This window comes from Atta colombica, unplaced genomic scaffold (genome assembly GCF_001594045.1).
Source record: "Atta colombica isolate Treedump-2 unplaced genomic scaffold, Acol1.0 scaffold83, whole genome shotgun sequence".
Lineage (NCBI taxonomy): Eukaryota > Metazoa > Arthropoda > Insecta > Hymenoptera > Formicidae > Atta > Atta colombica.
Genome location: NW_017259576.1, coordinates 1241237 through 1263159, shown reverse-complemented (window position 1 = coordinate 1263159; position 21923 = coordinate 1241237). Strand labels below are relative to the sequence as shown.

The following is a 21923-nucleotide window of genomic DNA, read 5'->3' as shown; positions in this document are numbered from 1 at the left end:
TATATATATATATATTTCTATATTATACAGATGTCTACGTATATAAAATATTAAATGAGGAAAAAATGTATACACATATACAAGTTGCAAACTTGGAGATATACACGAATGCATATATATACAGTTAATGTGCTTGTGTGCGTCTGTATATACATACGTGTATATATGCATTCTTGTGAGGTGTCCGCCAAGTCGTGCGTCAAAAGGGGAATCTCCATTTCGATTCAGCTATTGCGCTTTCTTGGGAAATCTTACATTGTTGAGACGAAGAAATCTTTTCCGAAGTTCTGATCTCAAATGACGAAAACTTATGTTCTCGCAGTCGACGAGAATCATCCGGAAACGAAAAAGGAAAGATATCGAAGCGAGATTAATTTTGTGCCGACACGTTAAGGCTTTCTTTTCTAATGTTACAACAATTCTGACTAAGAATGCTTATCGATAATCAAGATTAATTATTTTGTTAACTAGAGCTAAGCTCCTAAATAATTAGCTTATAATCAAATCAATCGCTTACGGTTAAGACTAATCGGTTACAGATAGACGTGCTGTAAAGTTAACAATAAGATTTTTAATATTTCATTATCATCATTAAAATTATGGATGTAATAGAAACTAGTCAGCCATGACTAAGGATGATTTATCAAACGCGTAGCTAATTAGTATTTTTTATTATAATATTATTGCTGATCCTATCGACAAAGCGAACGTTTTTAGAATTTGCCGGTCGAGAAAAGACAAAGATACGAAATAAATCGCTTGCGTAAAGCTGAATCTAATAGCAGTCTCTATGTTGAGACGCACAATTTGGCAAACACTTCACAAATTCGTATAAGCGACTGCAAGAGATATTTTACTTATATACTATATATTGGAGACGGACGATCACATTGTACTGAACGGTAATGAGAGTTATATTTTTATTAGTAAACGAAACGTAAAAGAGCATATTGTAATAAACTAACCGAAGAATCATTGTTTTGTATTATGCGCTCTCGCTCTAGTGTGTAACAATTGTTTTATATATACATATATGTATATAATGTTGACGATCACGGTTCGACTCGGTTTATCCTCTTCTCCCTCTCCTTCCCCTCTTTCTTTCCTCTTCCCCGGAGTCGAACCTATCGCAGAGACACCCATTTCTTTTCCTAGTTAAGGGTGACAAAGGAGATGACGCTTAGCGAACAAAACTGTATTCCATTTCCTTTATTGGATATTAATAAATGATAAATCTATATTTCGTTTTCTTTTTTTTGTTATTGTGTTGTACATGAATTTTAATTGTACTTTTGCACCCTCTCCATGTAAATATATCGTCGCAATATATTACAATGAATTTGGAAGATTTTCAAGTATATTAAATTATTTTTTTATACATGCTTCAATGGAGAATAATTTTGAAGACTCTAAAAGATTTTTTGAAAGTATGTAAATGGTAAAGTATGATTAAATGGTAATACAACCTGTCGCTTTTCCAGAATACACAACAATGTTTCCTAATAATATAGATGCTTAATTTAAAGAGCTTTTCAACACACGACACTGTGTAACATAAAAAACATTTCATCTTTATTTAAACATTAGCGAACAACAAGGATGTAATAATTCACTGTGTTACACTGTCATCTGTCTTTTGTTGGAAAACTCCCTAAAAGATGTCACAGCATGCGCGCTATTTGTAATTTAAACACAAAATCATAATAAGTTCTAGACATTAAATAAAAGTCATATTTAAAGAAAAATCGTTCTGCCTCATCATAAGCTTTGACTTAAAGCCAAATTCAAATAATCGCGGCAACATGGCAGCATCTAGTACCGCTCTTCTGATGTTGAAAATGCGCAACAGTACACCATGCGCCGATTCAACTCACTTAGCTTCCTGTTCCATTACTTCCGTTCTCCGTAACACGGAGCGTGCTTCTGCGAGAACTTTACTTACGGTAGAGGTTATATTTAAAGTACGATGGCAGAGGCGACATTAACAGAGGAAGAGCTAACGCAGAAGCACAAGAAGGAACGCAAGGAATTGCAAGGTATTCAAATCGAAAACCACAACTTCTTTTATTTTCATTTTTAATAGATCTTTGTAACTTCGTCGTTCTCCGATTTGAAGTTAAAGCAGGTCTTTACACATTGTGATCGCCGTTCAAACTTTCTTTCTTAATCGTAGCGCAAATACAGACCTTGAAGAAATCCATTTGTAAAGGTGACAAAAAGAAAAAGAAGGAAATTACGGAAGAGATAGGACGTCTAGAGGAGCGCTTGGAGAAACATCAAACGGAGGAGTTGAATACGTGGAGACTAGCTCACGTTACACTGAACGACAAAGAGACGGAGAAGCCCGAAGAAGCAAGCAAAGAAATTAGTAAAGACAATTGTTCGGAGCAATTGGCACATAGGGTTTCCAAAGCGCAAAAAAGACGAGAGAAGAAAGCAATCGCGGAGAAGGAACGCAATCAGAGGATCATTGAGCAGGAAGCTCTTAATGCCTTTGGCAAAAGAAATATTGAGATAGAAGCTATAAAGAAGATACTTTCTGAGCGCGAGTTAATGATTTATGAAATTCCTAGCGACGGTCATTGGTAAAGATCTTAAAATGTATAGTATATATCATATCGATATTGCCAAGAAAGGAAAATAAAAGGATATTTTATGTCATATGTTAAACATATGCAATCACAAAATTAATTGTTTGGATAATACAATATCATTTTTCACTATTACTTCTCCAAATGCATGTATGGAATTGTAATGTAATTTAAATCCATAATTTTTAACATTAGTTTGAAGAAATTATCAATATAATGGTACGTTATTTGGACAATTAGTTTCTTGACTGTATATAAAAGTCTAAATTTGTTTTCAGTTTATATAATGCTGTGGCACATCAACTTAAGATAAATGGAGAGACGCCTCTTAGCCTGCATGATCTCAGAATAAAGACTGCTGACTATTTGAGAGAAAACATGAACGATTTTTTGCCATTTCTTTCCAATCCTGATTCTGATGAACTGTTAACACCTGAAGAGTATGAAAAGTACTGCAACAATGTAGCAGAAACAAGTGCTTGGGGTGGTGCTGTTGAGGTAAATAACATGTTGTAAAAGTGTATAATGACTATGAACCATTAAATTAAATTTAATTCTAAAGTATTTCTTCTTCATAAATTATTAAAATAATACAATTTTTTTCCTAGAACATTTTATTGGTTTTTTTTTTATTACAGCTACAGGTAATATCACGTATATTGAAATGTCCAATCGAGGTCATACAAGCTACAGGGGCTCCCTATATTATTGGAGATGAGTACAGTAATGGCAAGAAGGTAATATTGACTTATCATCGTCATATGTATGAATTAGGTGCTCATTACAATTCTGTTACGAAATACGTTCAGGATGAGGAGAGCTGATAAAGGTTTGCTTTAGATTCTTTATTTTTGTTTTGTTACAACAGTCTTAAAATTTTATTATTAATTGCTGAATTAATCTTAATGAATTAAACATGTTTCAATTTACGAACATGTTTTTGCCAGTCAATAACACTAATTTATTTTATGTGAGAATTTAATATGAATTTTCAAATAGTATAAAATATTTTTCTCTATGAATATACAAAAAGATACTGAAAAAGCTGCCAGCAGAATATTTAATCTTCCGACAAGAATTGTATTTTTAAACTTTACATTGTGATGTTTATTAAAATATTTATAAGAAAAATTCTTCAAATGTGTACAGTGACTGCTAAAGAATTAAATGTAAAATGCATGTAATTAATTTTTCTATAAATTAAGAACGATATTACACTAAATGCATAATGAAAATATACATATATTATTGGTCAGACGTAATCTTAATAGTCACATTTTAAGAATTCTTTTTACAGTCATTAAAAATACGAGATACATATCAATGAACTATTTCAGTGAAGCATATTTTCTTGGTCATTTCAACTAGTTTACTGATTTACATTTTGATGTACACATTTAGAGCTAAAAATGACTGAATCTACATAAAATTTACTGTAATAATATATTTTCTGTAGATTCGCAGAGTACATTTTTACATGTATTTAATATATATAATTACATCTTAAAGTTTTGTATATTATGGCAATTGTATGTTTTATCATATCGTAAGTAGAGATTTTTAACACAGATCAAGTTAACATTTCTTAATATGTCATATACTATTGTGTATGATCTTCCTATATTAAACGGGCTTCAAGTAGTCATATTTAGCGTTAGACGTGCGATGGAAATGTGGACTGTAGAGGCGTTTAGACATATTTACTTAAATATAGTAGTACAGGCTATTATAAATATCTTGATGAGCTGATCTCTATAGAGCTCTTGTGTTATTGGAGTGATTAAATTTTACAAAACATAGAATTATATTTATTTCCCAAATGAATATCAGACAATATAAACATGCTGCCAGCAAATATGCAAATACTTATTAAGATTCGATGTTCTTTGGCTTGTTTCACGAGTTGAAGTACAAAGCGTATTACTCTCTTATTGTATATATTATTTATCTTCTTCAATGTGGTGGCTGTTACGTTTTGAATCAAGCGGCTACCAAATCTGTGCTCACAAGAAATGTCCGTGATTGCGTTTCAAAACTCGGAGTAGAATAAATTAGCGTTATTTTATTTGGAATGAGAAAGGATAAGATAAGACTGTGTAAGAGTGCTTTTTTAATTCATTTTAATTCGCGAGAATCAACTTTGAATCAACTTGATCCTTAACTTTTCGGACAAATAGACTTTAAACTACGTAGTTTATTATTTCGTATCTTGAAATGGCGAGTGAAGTATTTTAAGAGTCTTGAAATGCAGCTCAATGTTTATAAAAGTGTTTACTTGTAAAAAATTGTTTTTTTTCATTTCCTGATTACTGAATTTTTATATAATGTTAATAATAGTTTGAATAAGTAATTTTGTAATTTTGCTTTATCTATATAAAATAATGAATTTTGGTTTATCTTTATGCTATAAAACGAAAGAAAAGGTAAAAAATATAAATGATTTGGAATTGTGATGTTAATAGACAAGGGACATTCTAATCTTTACAATAACATTATAGTCTCATGTTTTTGCGATTTTGTAAATGTATCTGTATCATACTTGATCGTAATGGATGTATAGTCAGATATCAAATAAATATGATATATAAGAAACATTATTTATATAATTTAATTATTTTAATTTTAATATAATTTAAAAATAAGAAGAGCACATCTTTTATAGCCAATTATTGATTGAAAAAAAAAAATCTTTATTTGTGTAAATATTTTTTATTTACTTAAATAAAAAATTTTGGAATACTTTTTCTAAATTATCGATTTTATATATTTTTTAAAATAATTATTTAAACTTTATTTTTCTGCACTATCATTTGATGCTTTATCATCTTCAGTCGCTTCTTTATTTTTGTTTGGATCATCCGGCTTCATTTGAGGGAAGAACAATACTTCCTAAAGATAAAAAAAATGTACATTCTTACGATTTATATATATTCCGTTCTTTATATATATTCCGTTTCTTCTTCATACATAAAATAATTTAATTATATGAAAAAATAAATTAATTTCATAAGATATTCTTTTTTAAATTTTAATTCATCATTTTGAAAAATATACAAATATTCAATTTATGTACTCACTTTAATATTATTCGAGTCAGTGAGGAACATTGTTAATCGGTCAATACCCATTCCCCAACCAGCCGTTGGTGGTAAACCGTATTCCAAAGCTGTACAAAAATTCTCATCAACCAATTGTGCTTCCTCGTCACCGGCTGCTTTATCCTTTGCTTGCTGCTCAAATCTGTATGCAGATTTTACACGTTTAAACTTGTAAATTGGTCGTGAAATTGAATAACTCAATCGACGGCTTTATCAAAATATATTGTGTGAAACACAAATCTTCATCAATAAGTTTAATTTTCTATGTACCTTTCTCTCTGAACGACCGGATCATTCAGTTCGGTGTATGCATTACAAATTTCCTTTTTCATAACAAACAATTCGAATCGTTCAGTAAGGCCTTTTTTGGATCGATGCCATTTTGCCAATGGAGACATTGCTTGCGGATGATCAATGATGTAAGTGGGATTGATACATGTATCCTCGATGAATTCTCCAACGAGCTATTCCGCAAAAGATATTCCGATCTAGAGTGGCTGATATTATTGTGTGTAATTGAAAGATACAAATGTCTTAACAGATATATCTACAATCTTTCTTATTTTTGGTTACTTATTAAAATTATTAGACTGTTACGTTCAAAAATAAGTTAGATGTTTCATTAAGTTTCACTTATGTCTTACTTTGTCTAGTAATCTCGCCGATGTCCTGGGAGGAGGACATTCGATTTCATGCTTGTCACAAAGATCACTAAGGAACTTGATTGCCGTTGGTGTATTAAGCTGATCAGCTTCAGGCAGTTTGACTTGTAGAACTTCTTCCAATTGCGTCATCATCGAGATACGCTTGAAAGGTGGTGTGAAATCGATCTCATATGCTTTGCCCTCCGGTCCGTCCGGATGGTACTCTATCTTGTAAGTTCCATGTATAGACTTCACCATACCAGATACCATGTTCTCAGTGATCTCCATTAGATCATTGTAATCGGCATATGCCATATAGAACTCACAGGTGGTGAATTCTGGATTATGAGTCATGTCGATACCCTCGTTCCTAAATTGCCTGCCGATCTCATATACTCTGTCGATCCCACCGACGACTAGCATCTATTAAATGTTTGCTGTTGCGTTTTATTTTTTCTTTTAATCTAGAGTATCGTTTATTTTAAATTCTATGGAGAAAAAGTATTTCATACCTTGTGATATAACTCAGGAGCGATTCTCATGAACAAATCCATATTGAGTTCATTATGATGTGTAACAAAAGGTTTGGCAGTTGCACCTCCAGCAATCATATTCATCATGGGAGTCTCGACTTCCAAGAAGCCCATATTATCAAGAAACTTGCGTACATAAGCGATTATCTTCGCACGTGTGTGAAAGATTTGTCGAACTTTGTCATTTAATATAAGGTCCAAGTATCGCTGCCGAAATCTAGTTTCCTGATTGTATACAAAAGCATTTAACCCAATTATGAATTATGTATTTACATAATATATTTACACACATTGCATGTTTAATGAGTTAGGAATTATTATAACACAAATTTTAAAAATATATATGTTTAAGAATTATATATTTTTCTACAAATTTATTTCTTACTTTATCTTTTAGGCCAAAATAGAGATGTGGCAACATATGCAAACATGGACTTAGAAGGGTAATAGATCGTGGTACGATCGAGAATTCGCCTTTTTTACTCTTTGCAGGTTTTCCGATGACACCTATGATGTCGCCTCTCTTAATCTTTGCAGTATCTGCTACAAATTTTTCCTCGTTTTCATACAATCTTGCGTTAGCCATCACTTGCACCTTGACACCTTCTCCACGAAGATCATAAAAGATCAATTTGGCACCAGATCCTCGAATGGAGTGAATACGTCCAGCGACGCTATGTACCTCATTATCCAATATTTCACCATCTTTCACAATATCCTTAAATTTCTCAATGAACTCCTCCAGGGAGACAGATACGTGAAATTTATGTGGGTAAGGATTATCATTAATAACTTTGAGTTGACTGACCAAGTTTGACCGAAGCTTAAAATATTCCTGCAAATACACAAATTTCATAATAAACCTTTTTGGAATCGGCTCAAGACTAACTTTAGCTATACATTCTATGATCTCTGTAAAAAATAAATATGTACAGCTAGGTTTAATAAAAATATTAATACGTTATATAACAGACTTTAGGTAAAGTGTAATATTGAAAATTGTGCTGCTGAATTCTATTAAATCCAAGAAAAAGTAATTGATTGCCCATGAAATAAAAAGATCTTTATTCTTTGTTTTCCACATAAGGTAAATTTGTTCTATTATACCCAGTATAAATTTCTGTTTTAGAGTCCGGAACTTACATTTGGACTAATTTCTTCTTCATTGATTTCCTTTTTCTCAGATTTTGGTTGAGTTGCCACTGCAAGCGTCCTGGCCTCTTCCTTCTCAGCCTTCTCCTTAGCTTTTTGCTCGGCCTTGAGACGCCTTTTCAGCTCGCTGCAATTAGGATATCGTCTCAAATCACTTCTTTCAGGATCGAATAATATATCGAATGATCCATTACGCACTTCGTAGCAAATCGACGCGGAGGAGTTTGACGCAACTTCGTCCCGTGACTCGTTAACCAAGTTCGCCCTACTGACCGCGCAATCATAATACGAGCATTGGTTAACGTACTGAACATGATCGCTGCGCCGGGATTAGATTTTATCCATCTGACGATTAGATTTTTCTACAAGATACCGCTATCTGCGAGAAAATCCGAACCTCGTAATGAGCATCGTATATGACCGCGTGGCAACGAGCCACATGTCGAACTTTTCTCCTTTTTAGGTTATGTTGCCCGCGAGGGGAAAAGTTGTCGTGTTATGGTTAGAGAAATCGAGCGAAAAGCGTCACGAGACCCAACGATATCAACTACCTACAGATACGATAATCTCGTCCAATGTTGTGCACTTTACTTACTTTTTTGACAACTTCTCGTTCATCACGTCCACCATGTTGCCAAGCTGTCGCAGAAAGGGTCTCCTCACCGGCACTGGACACCGTTGGTTGGTCGGACTGCACGTGATCGCACAAGCGGTACATGAAACGTTTTGCGCGATTTCAGATTTTAAGTTCCTCGATTAAGGTGTTCACTGCCATTCTCATTTTCACTGCCAGCGATCACAATGGAATGCAATTTTTGCAGGAAGCGGCAAGTGTTTCAAATTGTCACGTGTACGATAGATCTTTAAATTGATGCAGATATAGATCTTTAAATGTGATTAAAAATGAATTAAAGATCAATCGATATATATTCAGAGATTAATTATATTAAAAAATCGTTTTGAATTTGACTACGAAAATATTCAGACTATTTCCATACAGCACAGAATTTGCAGCAATATTGCTGCAATGTTGTAGTATTGTTGCCGCAACTTTTGTGCTGTAGGATTCCTATGAAATAATTGTATAACATCTCATGTTTATTTAGACAATCTTGAATAAATAAGATCGAATATATTCATAATTTTTATATGTAAAATAGATTTCTTTTTTAGATGGATTATTCTCATTCGGTCTCTTGAAAGATCATAAGTTTCAAGCTCTAAGATCATAATCTTCCTTCTTTACATCTATATAATTTAATTAAAATTTTCTAAATTTTATTTTTTTTTATTTTGACATTTTCCTACATTGACTCTTTAAAAGCTTTCTTTTTTATGGGATACTTACCATAAAATTTAATTGGCAGAAGCGCAGACTTTGAGGATGACTTTGCTCAAACTCGGAATTAATTTAATCCTTCAGAGCTGACAGTGAGTCTATTAGATTTACTCAATTATAAATCTTGTCATAAAAATATTAAATAACTTAATTTTTAATTATTCAATATTAGCTATTTTTAATATTAACTTTGCCAAAAATATCAATTTAATTTTCTTTATATTTATATTTTCTTTATATTTAGATTAGTCATATTAAAATAAGTATTTATATTATTTTTATATGAATTATGTCATTTTGGTTCCTTGAAATTTATATATATATATATCTATTTTTCGCTTTTTGTTATCATAATCTTTTTCCTTTTATATGTAAAATAACAAATTATTAATTTCCATATTAATAACGAAATACACGGGCTGCTTAAAAAGTTCTAAAACAGGATTCAAAAAAATCAAGAAACTAAAATATGTATATAAATTTTATTAATGAAAACCAACATAGAATTTCTCCTGACTTCAATGCTCAGAATGTCTTTCAACCATTGGAAGCTTTTGTATAGTAATCACCTTTCGAAATAAGTTTTTTCAATGCGCTCATCACATTGAAGAAATATTTTGAAGTCAATTCGCCTAGATGTCAAAAATATCATCAAAACGCATTCCCTTTATTTGAATTTTTCATTTCGAGAATCAAAGTCATCTGCATCAAAGAAAGCGATCAACTTGATTTTGAATTTTGTCGCCTTCACTTTGATCGATTTTGTTTCCCCTGAGATAAATTTTATGGTATGAATTTTGAAACAAAATTTGTTTCAAAATACGAATCTGAGGTTGGCCAATTCCCAGGTTTGAATTTTGAAACAAAATTTGACAGCAGCCCACTATTCCGTTACAAAAATTTTTATAAGAGAAAAAATTTAATGAAACTGATACGATTATTGAAACATTACTTGTAATGCTGTAAAAGAAAATCAAATAATGGTTGAGCTGATTATTTTCAGTACTTCTGGTGATAGTTCTGGTGATAGTTCTTCTATAGGAATATACAGCAATATACATTTCCGCCAAGTGATGTATTGGTAGTGATAGTTAAGATTGTGTAAAAAGTGTTTACAAGGCGGAACAATCTTTGATAATAATTTATTCGTATAAAACTCGAGCGAGACAATTCAAAACTACCGCTAGAAGTACTGAAAATAATCAACACGACACACACATTTCCGCCAAGTGACATGCTGGTAGCGATAGTTAAGATTGTATAAAAAATGTTTATAAAGCGGCACAACCTTTGATAATAATTTATTTGAGCGGAGCAACTCAAAACTACCGCCAGAAGTGCTAAAATTAATCAGCATGACACATTTCCGCTACGTGTTGTACTGGTAGCAATAGTTAAGATTGTGTAAAAAGTGTTTATAAGGCGAAACAATCTTTGATAATAATTTATTCGTATATTCGAGCGGAACAATTCAAAATTATCGCCAGAAGTGCTGAAAATAATCAGCACGACACATTTCCGCCAAGTGACGTGCTAATAGCGATAGTTAAGATTGTGTAAAAAATATTTATAAAGCGGCACAACCTTTAATAATAATTTATTTAAGCGGAACAACTCAGAACTACCGTCAAAAGAGCTAAAATTAATCAGCATGATATATTTCCGCTAAGTGATATGCTGGTAGCGATAGTTAAAGTTGTTTAAAAAATATTTATAAAATAGAACAACTTTTGATAATGATTTATTCATATAGAACTCGAGTAAAAGAAGTCAGAGCTATACTGTCAAAAATGCCCAAAATTATCGGGTCGACACATTTCCGTGGAGTATACGAATATTCTAATCGGTGTAAAAATTATTAATTGTTAAAATTTTGTTTTGAAACATTATATAATAATCAATCTAGCTTAAAAAAACGGGAATATTTAACAGATGTTCTAATATTCAATGGCATCTGGTATTTTAGAGGAAATTATGCCATGCTGGAACGTAAAGTTAGCATGGCATTTCTTTATTTTTGATTTTTTGATATAAAAAATGTAGAAAATTTTATTATTTTTGAAAGAACAGTAGAACAATGGAAAATGCTATTACCGGAACAATTGTTTCATTATTTTTTGAAAATTAATAAAATGCCGTGCTAACTTCACAGATACTCTATTTATACGTTTTGCTTATATTCTATCTATTTTTATACATGTATGTATGTATAATGTCTATGTATAATGTCCATTGTACATACATGTAGGATATACATTATATTTTTATATATATTTTTATATGTATTTTTATATTTTTTAATTACACAATAAAAATAGTTGAAGTTAAATTAAATTTAAACAAATCACCAAACGTATCACAGCTATATAGTACTTTCGACCATTTTTTATTTTTGTCTCCATAACACATGATTGAAATTGTTCTCCGATCGAGGGAACGGTTGTTGCATATTCAATTTAATAAACAAATAGTTTCGACGCCGCGCGACATCAAACGGAATTTTTCGACCGAGTCAATTTCTAATCGGACCACCTTATCGAGTAACCACGAGTTCGTTGTCATAGCGACGTTAATTTGTTATGCGTTGTAGAGAAAGTGTGAGCGTCAGGTAAAATTTCACGATATCGTATATAATATTCACGATGGACAGCTATTTGAGTCCGACGGATTTACAGGCTCTCCAAAATTTAATTTGTCCATCAAAGGACTCCGACAGCGAGGACGATCTACCGCAGGCGGGTGCGAGGAAATTGGGTGAGTTTACGTTTTACGACTGATTAATTATGGAGGTACACCCAGCAAAATTGTTGCATACTGTTAAAACAATCGGCGTCGCGCGACGACTAATTTCCCCTGTGCAATTTCAAGCCGGGTAAAGCGATGTGTTCCCGAACTGAAAATCTCGTTGTATCGTTACGTTTAATTCGATGTATTGTTCGGGATATTATTTAGCCTGGCGAAAATTAATTAACAAACAGTTCCATACGCACTCGTATGCGCGAGCGTTTATTATTCGCGTATTTTTGATTATTTAATTTACATTTTTTATTCGCATAAACTTGAAGCTCGCGAGAACGAAATGATAAAAAGAATTTTTTATAATGCTTGTGTCTTAAGTATTTCGTGTAACGTAAAATTCATGAATGTATTTAGGATTTTTTTCGGAGAAGAGAGTTTCTCAATTCTGATTTCTGTTATCGTATAAATAACATTTTTTGCATTAATGAATTGCTTTTCTAAATATTTTAGAATTTAGAATATCTCCTTCTCGTTCCTGATTTTGAATAGAAAAAATATTAAGATTTAGAGTCATAATTTAAAAAAAATACATTTATATCAAATATATTATATTAAATATATTTATGCAAAATACATTTATATAAAAGGTGAAATATATAGTTCTTTATAATATTACAACTGTTATTATATATTATTATATACAAAATATTCACGATCATCTTCCTCAGAAAAAGAATTTTAAAAAATGTAGAAAAGAATGACCTCTTAGATGAGAAACTTTATTAAATATTATTAAAATTATGACACTTTGTTAAAGTTATAACTAATGGAAGTTTCCGAAATTATATAGTCGTAACGGAGAAAAAAAAATATCTTATTTTTATTTAAAGTTAAAAGTAAAGTTGTTTTTTTTTAATTATAAAAATGAAAAAATAAAAATAATTTAGCGAGGAAGTTGAATCCTTTGAATACGTTCATAGCAGAATTACATTCTCCCTCTTATTAGGATTGTAGATAATTGCGATGAGAATTAAACGTGTACCGCAAGTTTTATATGCATATTTCGATTTCCTCTTGGCAAACCGGTAATATTATCGATGTAACGCTTTATAAATGATCCGATGTAGCAACCAATGAAGCAATCCACGCTGCAAGTTATTTTGCGCTGTCAATCATTAATTTTAATACGACTCGTGCGATTTTCAATTCGCAGTTACGTTTAATTATAAATCATCGTTACACATCCGTTTTTAAATTACCGTTAAACAGCTTACGCGCCGCCTTTGGGTGATGTTATCATGCGTTATTCTCGAGACAATGTAATGTTATTAGTTATTAGTTGTGTGGAACAAAAACGAATGCTCGACAAGATGGTTAATGAAATATTTGCTTACAAGGACCTGGTGACATTGGCGCGTCGAGTGACCTTTCTCAGGATTCTTCCCAGAATCGTTCGGGACCTCATGCACCTCTACAAAGCAAGAGTGACGATATTTGGCATCCCTCAGAGGCAGTCGACACTCAGAGCTTGCAGGATTACGACCCTAGAGAGTCGCCCGAATACGAGATGAAGTTTAAACAGGCAGTGACAGCTGAAGATGTTTATTTAGGAGTGAGTTTCTTTTTGGTAACAATTAAATAAGGCTTTGATACAATTTTGAGCGTTATGAAACGTTCAGTACTCGTATTATAAATATAAAAATTTTCATCTCTGAAGAAACGTACAGATTTACCATCTATTTGATTTATTACTTGTGCTTATATATAAAATATTCTCAAACTTTTAAAAAAATACAATAGAGATACAGAACTTCAAATCGAATGATCCATCATTTATCATTAAATCTATGATAAGAATAAATTATGATACGTATGAACATATAAGAATATGAATAGGAATGAACTACATACAACATATCATAGTTTATTTTTATCGTAGATTTAATGATAAATGATCGATCGTTCGATTTGAAGTTCTGTATCTCTATTGTATTTTTTTTTTAAAAGTTCGAGAATATATTTTATGTATGAGAATAAAATAAAATAAATGATAAATCTGAAAAAAAAATGATGAAAATAAATGATGAATCTGTATTTTCTTCAAAGATCAAAATTTATATATGCTGCAAGTCAATAAAATTTTCATACTTCAAAGTCAATAAAAACTAACGAAGAAAAGCATAAAGAAATGAAACAATAAGATGCGAATTTAATTTAAACATAAAAAAATGAAAATATATACCGTTTTCGAATTGCGCTTTAAAAATTAAAATATATGCAATTTTCCTGGAAAAATAGAATTATCGCTAAAGAAATGTGGCGCAATAAAGCAACAGAGCCAAGATAACACGTGTCTAGAGTCTCTCGATTATTCTCTCTCGCAAAGCGACTTCCAGTGACTTCGCGAAATGTCGAAAGAGAATTCATTTCACTCGACACGTTACGTGTGAATCGCAGCCTTGAAGACGGACGAATTGTTATTTAGATGGGCTTTAAAACGCCGAGCACGGCGTCCTGTGAGTGGCTGTCAGTGCTGGTGAAATTGCCCCAGGAAACGCGGGAAAAAGTGGAGCTCTCCGTGGAATCCGAGGCGATCGACGTGCGCAGTCCAAGGTGAGGTGACCACGATTGGGAATTTATTAGTGTGACCTATGTGACAGAAGGAGAGTGAAGCTCGTTCCCGCTCCGTCGAAATCGCATTTGATTCTGATGGAGACGAGCGTTCGCCCTTCTTTGACAATTTTACGAAGCTGTAAATCCCGATGCGTAAAATCAGTCGCGATTCCACCAGATACCGGCTGCACCTACCGACACCACATTCGGTGGATCCCAACGCATCCTCCGCCAAGTGGCACAGTGACACCTCCACCCTGGAGATCACTCTGAAACTCACACGTGAGCTGGATAACGTAAACTTTTGACTTCGAATCGATGCGTTATCATTCTGGATCGCCTACCGAAGCAACTCGTGGTGTTTCAGTACGTATTTTATTGTTTCCAATATTTTCCGAATAGATAACATTTCACTTCTATCCGATCATAATGATGGGTTTAACGAGCTTGATATAGATATCTTCTTAGCTATGTGCATTGAAATAAAAATAAATCGAAATATCGCGAAGTAAATGTTACTTATAACGTTTTCTTTGATATGTATTATGAAAAAGTTAGTTATGAAAAAATTTAATTATGATAATGAAATATTTATTTCTGTGAAATATATAAATATCATTAATTGTAAAAAAAATAAAATAGACGATTTATTTGCTAAGAATAAAATTTTATTTCACCGTATTTAGATGTATTTTAGTGAGATAAATTTCTCACAAATAAATTTTGAAATATCTTTTTTTCAATATGCATTGATAGATAATTTTTTATTTACGATCTTTCAATTTTAATTTATTTTAATATAAATTTATATAATATATAATTTATAATTGATTCTGAAATTAAAATTTTATTAAATAATCCAATTGAGCTTATCTTGATAGTGAATTTTCGAAGAATCATATTCTATTATTTATTTCTATATATTTTCTGCGGCTCTTATCTATGAAAAGATTTTTATTTTCTCAATTATTTTTAATTTGACAAGTTATTCGTGTCTCGGTATCAATTCGAGGAATATTGATATAAAAAGATCTTTTATTAAAATATATTATAATAAAATCAAGTATCTTGTATACAGTTTCTATTTATTACGATATCTCTAATATATGAAACTGTGCGTCATTGATCGCAATTGCTCTAGTTTGAATACACTATTTAAAGCACCAGCTTTAAATAGTCGTACATTTATTATAACGACAACGATACAAGTAAAAAATACGAAGTTTTCCACAAAAAAGATTTTAAATATTTTAAATCATTTGAAATTCTGTAATTTTAATTTTGAAATGCAACTTTGATATAAATGAGATTATAGAGAAATGAAAATACTTTTAAAATATGATTTTTCTTTTCTTTTTTATGTTAATTCACTCTTTTTGCAAGCAACTAAACAAAATCAATCAATTTTTTTAGTTATATCATTGTTAAAATGAACGATACATCTGCTTGAATGAACCAAATGATTTTTGAGATACATATGCAATCTTCCTCGCACAAATACATTTCATAACAGGCGTGAACGAGAATGAAACCTCCTACATTATCAGAGATTTATCATTATACCCCATTACATCCTGATAGATTTGTTTTTCGACCTCGTGTGTCTCTCGGTAGCGAGTGTAACATATCGACAACAAAATCGTATTTGCATTTTGTGCTGCATTTTAATGCCATGTCCTTGATTATGTCTGTTATGCGATGCTAATTTCCCCTGTAAGTAGAAAATTGCATCTTGTAATGCGGATCGTTCGTCTCATGATTATAACGCATCAACTATGCCGATGTTTATAATCAAACATTCATCAACATATAGAGATGATTAGAATAATATTGATGATAATATATGGCAATAGGCGTGCAACTATCAAAGCGGGATAGATCGGCATGATCGTGCTGTGAAACAATCATTCGGACGATCGTAGTTGACGAGGACTTTCTGGATTTTGATAGCACTCCAGGATGCCATGGAATATGCGGAGGATACTAGGAAATGCACTTGCATCCTCATTTCAAGAGAACAAAAGTTGGATTATGAGTTGACCTTTCATTTCCACTTAATCTTAAACTACTTTATAGATAAAAAAATTATTCAAATCGGCATCAAGTGTGACACAGTGTCAATCACAATTAAATAGTTAAAAGCATATGCAAAATATTGTATTTGTTAGGGAAAAGTACTAAATTTTAATAAATATTTATTTGAATAGTGCCAGCTAAACGTTTATTTACTTTTTTTATTGAATAAATATTTATTTAGTAAAATCAAATTAATAGTTCTTGTATTAGAGATATATCTTCATATTTAATAAATAGTTTAGTTAGTACTATTCAAACAAATAATTTACTAAAATTTAGAAATATTTTTTCCAGTGTATAAATATTCATATTTCCTTCGTATTTATATATAATAAATATTAATAACAAAAATTATAAAATGTTAAATTAATTATTGTACCAATAAATTTTAATAACAAAAACGTACTTGTCCAATTATTTGTAAAAAGTTTACTTTCTTTATCAGTAAAAAGTTATAATAATGTTGTGGAGATGAGTGACATAAACATGTAGCATATTCAATACATGTGAAAATAAATACCACGACATTATATGAAGTAGTTGACTTCTTGGTATATACTTGAAATTACACCTCACTTTCTAATTATCTTCTACTAATATATGCGCATCGCGATGTGTCATAATTATATATGAGTTCGAAAGATCAATCATTGAGATAAATATAGGCAAATTTTTAAATTCATCGATTGATTAATCGCATTATGTGCAAATGCAACTTTTACAAAGTTGCATTTGTGCATAATGCGATTGATTAATCGATGAATTTAAAAACTCGCCTTGCGATCGTTACCTCGTTAAAGATAATTAAATTACGTTAACCGACGTGATAGTAATGACAAAAGATGGCTGCAGGCTTCAGCGTGGAAAAGCAAAGCAATTGCTTTGTAGTAAAAACGAAGGATTACTCAAACGGAAATGTACGACGTGCTTTATAACGCGAAACAAACAAATGCTTCCGCTTCCACCTTCGGCTAAAAGCATTCATTTCGCTTTTATTTTTTTTCATGAAACGTAGATACATAAACTCAAAATAATCGCGCTTTTTTACGCATTTTCCGTCTTAACGTTGTATATACGCCATTAATCAAATCAGCACAATTTTCACGAGTTGACGAATAGCACGAAACGCTTCTAATTAGTCCTGTCAGAACTTAATCAGTCCTTAAACGTAGTTCGTTAGTTTCTTGCTTCTGTCTTAATTTCCGGTTGTTAAAGTTTTTAATTCCGAACTTAACCGTTATTATCGAATAATTTTCTATTTCGCATTTTTGCAGTGAGGATGCCCTAGACGGTCGTTCAAGCGTCTAAAAAGTTACAGCGTCATAAAAAATTACGTTGCGAAACTGCGCAATTTCTTCCTTTTTTTTTTTTAAAATTCTTCTTCGTAGAAGAAACTGAAGAACGATTGACATAAGATGTATCGTCGATTTTTACAAAAAATCGTTTTGTAAAAATTAAATTTCAGTTTGCGAAAATCACGTTTAATGAGTGATAATACATTCAATAATAGTAACTGTAAGAATGCCTTTGTGCGAGCTGAACTTTATTCAAGCGATGCTGGCATAAAATTTTATTCTATTCTCCTTTCACCCTTAAAGTTTACACCGACATTGCGAAGTCGGCAGCTTAAGATAGGCGAGCGATGTAGCGATTTTACGACGCGCAGGCGGACTTTGTCGTCTGGCGAACGCACTCAAGGATGCATTTTCCCAGGTATGCGAAAGGTACAGTGGCTGCGCACACAGCAGAACCGGCTGCATTATGACGGGTTGTCCTTCATCGACTTCCTCCGCCGCATTTCGTAGCTTATTTGGCGGAAAACGAGTGATGGAAGGCGTTTTTCACGAGCCTTTTACATCGCACGCTGTTTGTCATTTTAAGATTTATAAGTATTGAGTTGTCCGGAAAGTTCGTGCCGACTTTGAAGGAAAATTGAAACGCAAAAAATTTAAATTTTAGTATACATTTATTAAATTACATAGGTTAGTCGGCACGAACTTTCCGGACAACCTAATAAAAGGATCATTTCTTTTTTACTGATAGAATCAAAGACGTAGTAGGTATAAACTGCGCGTTTTACTATTTTAATTGACCTTAGCATCTGTGCTTTATTAAAAAAGGAATATAATGTTGAAGTATATCGATATCTCTTTTTAATTTATTTTAGATGAGGAGACGCAATAAAGGCTTAGAACAAATATACATATTGCTCATTTGCTATAACATAACTAAAAAAGTTTGCTTTTTGGAATTGCTTACAAAAAATGAATGGAAACAAAAAAAGAACATATTTTAAGAGACATACTTTTATTCTTCTATAATCAATTATTATACCAAATTACATTTTCAAAATTAATATTACAAAATTTTGTAATGATTTAAAACATTCAAACTCATTTTCTAAAAAACTCTGTTTTTTGAGTGATATCATTGTTATGTAAATGCGATAAGAATAAATGAAGAGATAAGAAAATACACACCAAATTATCTCTTTACAAAAAAATGATAGTGACAACTTCATTGGAGTACAGTATGTAGTACACAGTATAGAGAGAACGATTAGGTTTTTGAAAATTTAATATAGGTCTGAAAATAATTTTGTTCTACCATCAAAATAATTATATAAGAAACTTAAGCGTGATGAGCAATGCTGCAAAGTTTTCACATTCTAGCGACTAGTTTGAGCGTCCCACATAATTATTTTAATGGTCTAATAAAATTATTTTCAGATTTGTATCTCGTTCAATTTTTAGACTTCAACTAAAACTAACACTTCAATAAAACTGTTCTTTTCGTATTACGTTTATGAATGGAATAGACACATGTGTTTTTATATTTAATATGATTATTTCGATTATACTATAATATCTAAATATTATTCTTTATTTAGAGTCCTTGAACTTTATCATATTGTCGTTGAGATTTAATAATGAATCAAATAAAAAAGATTAAACGTTCAAATTGAAAGATTCGGAAATAATAAATGTATGGCGTAAGTAAATGTTTTAGCGAAACGTGACAGTTCAGCAGATTCGAAATTTCCGAGTATCTGGCAAATGCGAAATAAAATGCGGAACGTCAACACGCAAACTCATAGTGGCGGCATATGTGAATATTTCCTCATAAATATGCAAATAAATATTTAATATTTATCGTAGCTCTGAAAGAAAAGGTTCAAAGGTACTGAGAATATATTAGCGAATTCTTTTTTAACTAGAAAAACTGGAGTAGTTCCTGCATTGTAAAGTAGAAATCCTACGACATGATTTTCCTAAATGAATAATTTTATTCATTGCACAGCAATTTTACTTGAACAAATTCTCTTTTATTTAAATTCTCGGAATCCTTTTAAAACAAGCCTTTAATATCTTTGTAATATAAACAACATGGAAAAGTAATATTAATTTTATTTTAATACAATACTTTGGACATCTTTGTTTATCATACAAAAAATTAAAAAATAAACAATTTAAATTTAATATTATGAAAGTATTTTTATATTTAAATATATTAATTAATGTATTTGAGATTTCTTTTTTTACATTTTTTTTTTGCATGAAATTCTTTCATATTTTCTTAAATTAACAATATTACTTTGTTAAATGAAAAAGAGAGAATTCTGCTACAATTAAAATAATATTTTTGTTTAATATATTAAATATGATTTACGTCATGTTACTTTTAAATATATTAAAAGAGGTGTCAATCGAAAGCCTCCATAGCTCAGGGGTTAGAGCACTGGTCTTGTAAACCAGGGGTCGAGAGTTCAAATCTCTCTGGGGGCAAATTTTTTTTTTCATAATATTTCTGCATAATATATTAACTGATAAGTTGTTTGCAATAGTATTCATTTTTATATAACATATAAATTAAATATATGAAAATAGAGATTAATTTTATATCATATAATATACACATGCATATATTCGCACATATATATGTATAAATACAATTCTATAGTATGTGCAATACTTTGATTCCATTAAAAAAAAAAACCGTAAGAGAAGATTGTGTAAGCACATGTCCGGAAATGTTTACTTAAAAAGGTAATAATAATATGACATTAAACCGTTAATGACAGTGCACTAAGTTGATATCACGATATAATGACTCATTCGATTTACATATTCGCTTTTATATACATCAAAGGAGATTGTTTTATAGTTAGAATCAGAACTCTTGTAAAAGTAATTATTATTATTAATATATTATGTACATTATATTAATAATGTATATCTTTTTTATATCGAATTTGCCAATATGTCAGAAATGTTTTAATTAGCTTCCTATTTTTATAACAAAAGCTTCTATAAAAAAGAGTGAATGACGTCCCTTCTTTCAATATTAGATCGCTAATAATATAAAATTCAAAGTTTTTTTTTAACGTAAATATAATCTATTTTTAAGACGCTTAAGAGAATTCTAAAGCCGGTCTTTATTACCGACTAAATTATAATTTTTATATAACAATTATTTCTTTTACAGATTTGAAAATCCTTTTCCAGGATTAAAATATACATATTAATACATGTCTGTGAGGTGGAATTTATGCAGAAAACGATTAAAAAATTTCGAAATTGAAATTTTAAGAAAAATTTTTTGTCGTTCCCGGCATAAACTCCACTTTACATACAGTATTAATGCGTATACTTTTATCCTGGAAGAGGATATTCGAATCTGTTAAAGAGGAAAAAAGTAATTATTATACAAAATTACTATTTAGTCGGTAATACAGATGATTTTAGGATTCCCTTAACGTATTTCTGCGAAGCTTAATTAAAGCGGGGATTCGTTTCTAATCCGTTCATAAGTCAGTTCATAAGAGCGAGTTTCTGTATCGACTTAAGGAATTGCCACGCGGTGTCGACGTCAACGTTTATTAAGAAACTTTGCTCCCTTACCCTTCTCCGGGTTACATCATTTGTGTCATAGTGTTTTAGTATACATAATATATAGAGTGTACCAGAGATTGTTGTATCTCTTTTTCAATTACAAATTCCTTTATAAAGTCTTTTGATCAATTTGGAAAGTTTATTATTTTTTAATGAAAATATTATAGGATTTCTGATTTTGCAATTAGTTAACAATAAAAATTAACAAACTAATTAAATTTTAAATATAATAGGTGATATAATAGG

At 31.0% G+C, this 21923-nt stretch overlaps 3 protein-coding genes and 1 non-coding gene across 5 annotated transcripts; 3 read left to right on the top strand and 1 right to left on the bottom strand.

Annotated features, from left to right (window-relative positions):
• The first annotated feature begins 1899 nt into the window (after nucleotides 1-1899).
• LOC108692933 (OTU domain-containing protein 6B) lies at nucleotides 1900-3530 on the top strand. The gene is made up of 4 exons (XM_018201513.1): nucleotides 1900-2036; nucleotides 2174-2585; nucleotides 2870-3089; nucleotides 3230-3530. The coding sequence occupies exons 1-4, from the start codon at nucleotides 1967-1969 to the stop codon at nucleotides 3413-3415; spliced, it is 888 nt and encodes a 295-aa protein (XP_018057002.1). The 5' UTR covers nucleotides 1900-1966; the 3' UTR covers nucleotides 3416-3530.
• A 1851-nt stretch (nucleotides 3531-5381) lies between these two features.
• On the bottom strand, nucleotides 5382-8693 carry LOC108692885 (lysine--tRNA ligase). Of its 2 annotated transcripts, XM_018201436.1 has the most exons (9): nucleotides 8614-8660; nucleotides 8217-8397; nucleotides 8010-8145; nucleotides 7252-7701; nucleotides 6846-7091; nucleotides 6334-6756; nucleotides 5960-6153; nucleotides 5669-5831; nucleotides 5382-5480 (listed from the first exon to the last, which is right to left on the bottom strand). In XM_018201436.1, exons 2-9 carry the CDS (start codon nucleotides 8330-8332, stop codon nucleotides 5382-5384), a joined length of 1827 nt encoding a protein of 608 aa, XP_018056925.1. In that variant the 5' UTR covers nucleotides 8333-8397; nucleotides 8614-8660. The 2 variants fall into 2 exon arrangements, with proteins under 2 accessions (XP_018056925.1, XP_018056926.1); XM_018201437.1 differs by lacking the exon at nucleotides 8217-8397 and having other exon boundaries at nucleotides 8614-8693.
• Nucleotides 8694-11999: 3306 nt separating this feature from the next.
• Nucleotides 12000-16587, top strand: LOC108692962 (protein PIH1D3). Its single transcript, XM_018201550.1, has 5 exons — nucleotides 12000-12111; nucleotides 13494-13708; nucleotides 14582-14709; nucleotides 14888-15075; nucleotides 16563-16587. The coding sequence occupies exons 1-4, from the start codon at nucleotides 12000-12002 to the stop codon at nucleotides 15015-15017; spliced, it is 585 nt and encodes a 194-aa protein (XP_018057039.1). The 3' UTR covers nucleotides 15018-15075; nucleotides 16563-16587.
• A 3910-nt stretch (nucleotides 16588-20497) lies between these two features.
• On the top strand, nucleotides 20498-20570 carry Trnat-ugu. The gene has a single exon. It is a non-coding gene; the product is annotated as a tRNA-Thr (tRNA).
• The last annotated feature ends 1353 nt before the right edge of the window (nucleotides 20571-21923 follow it).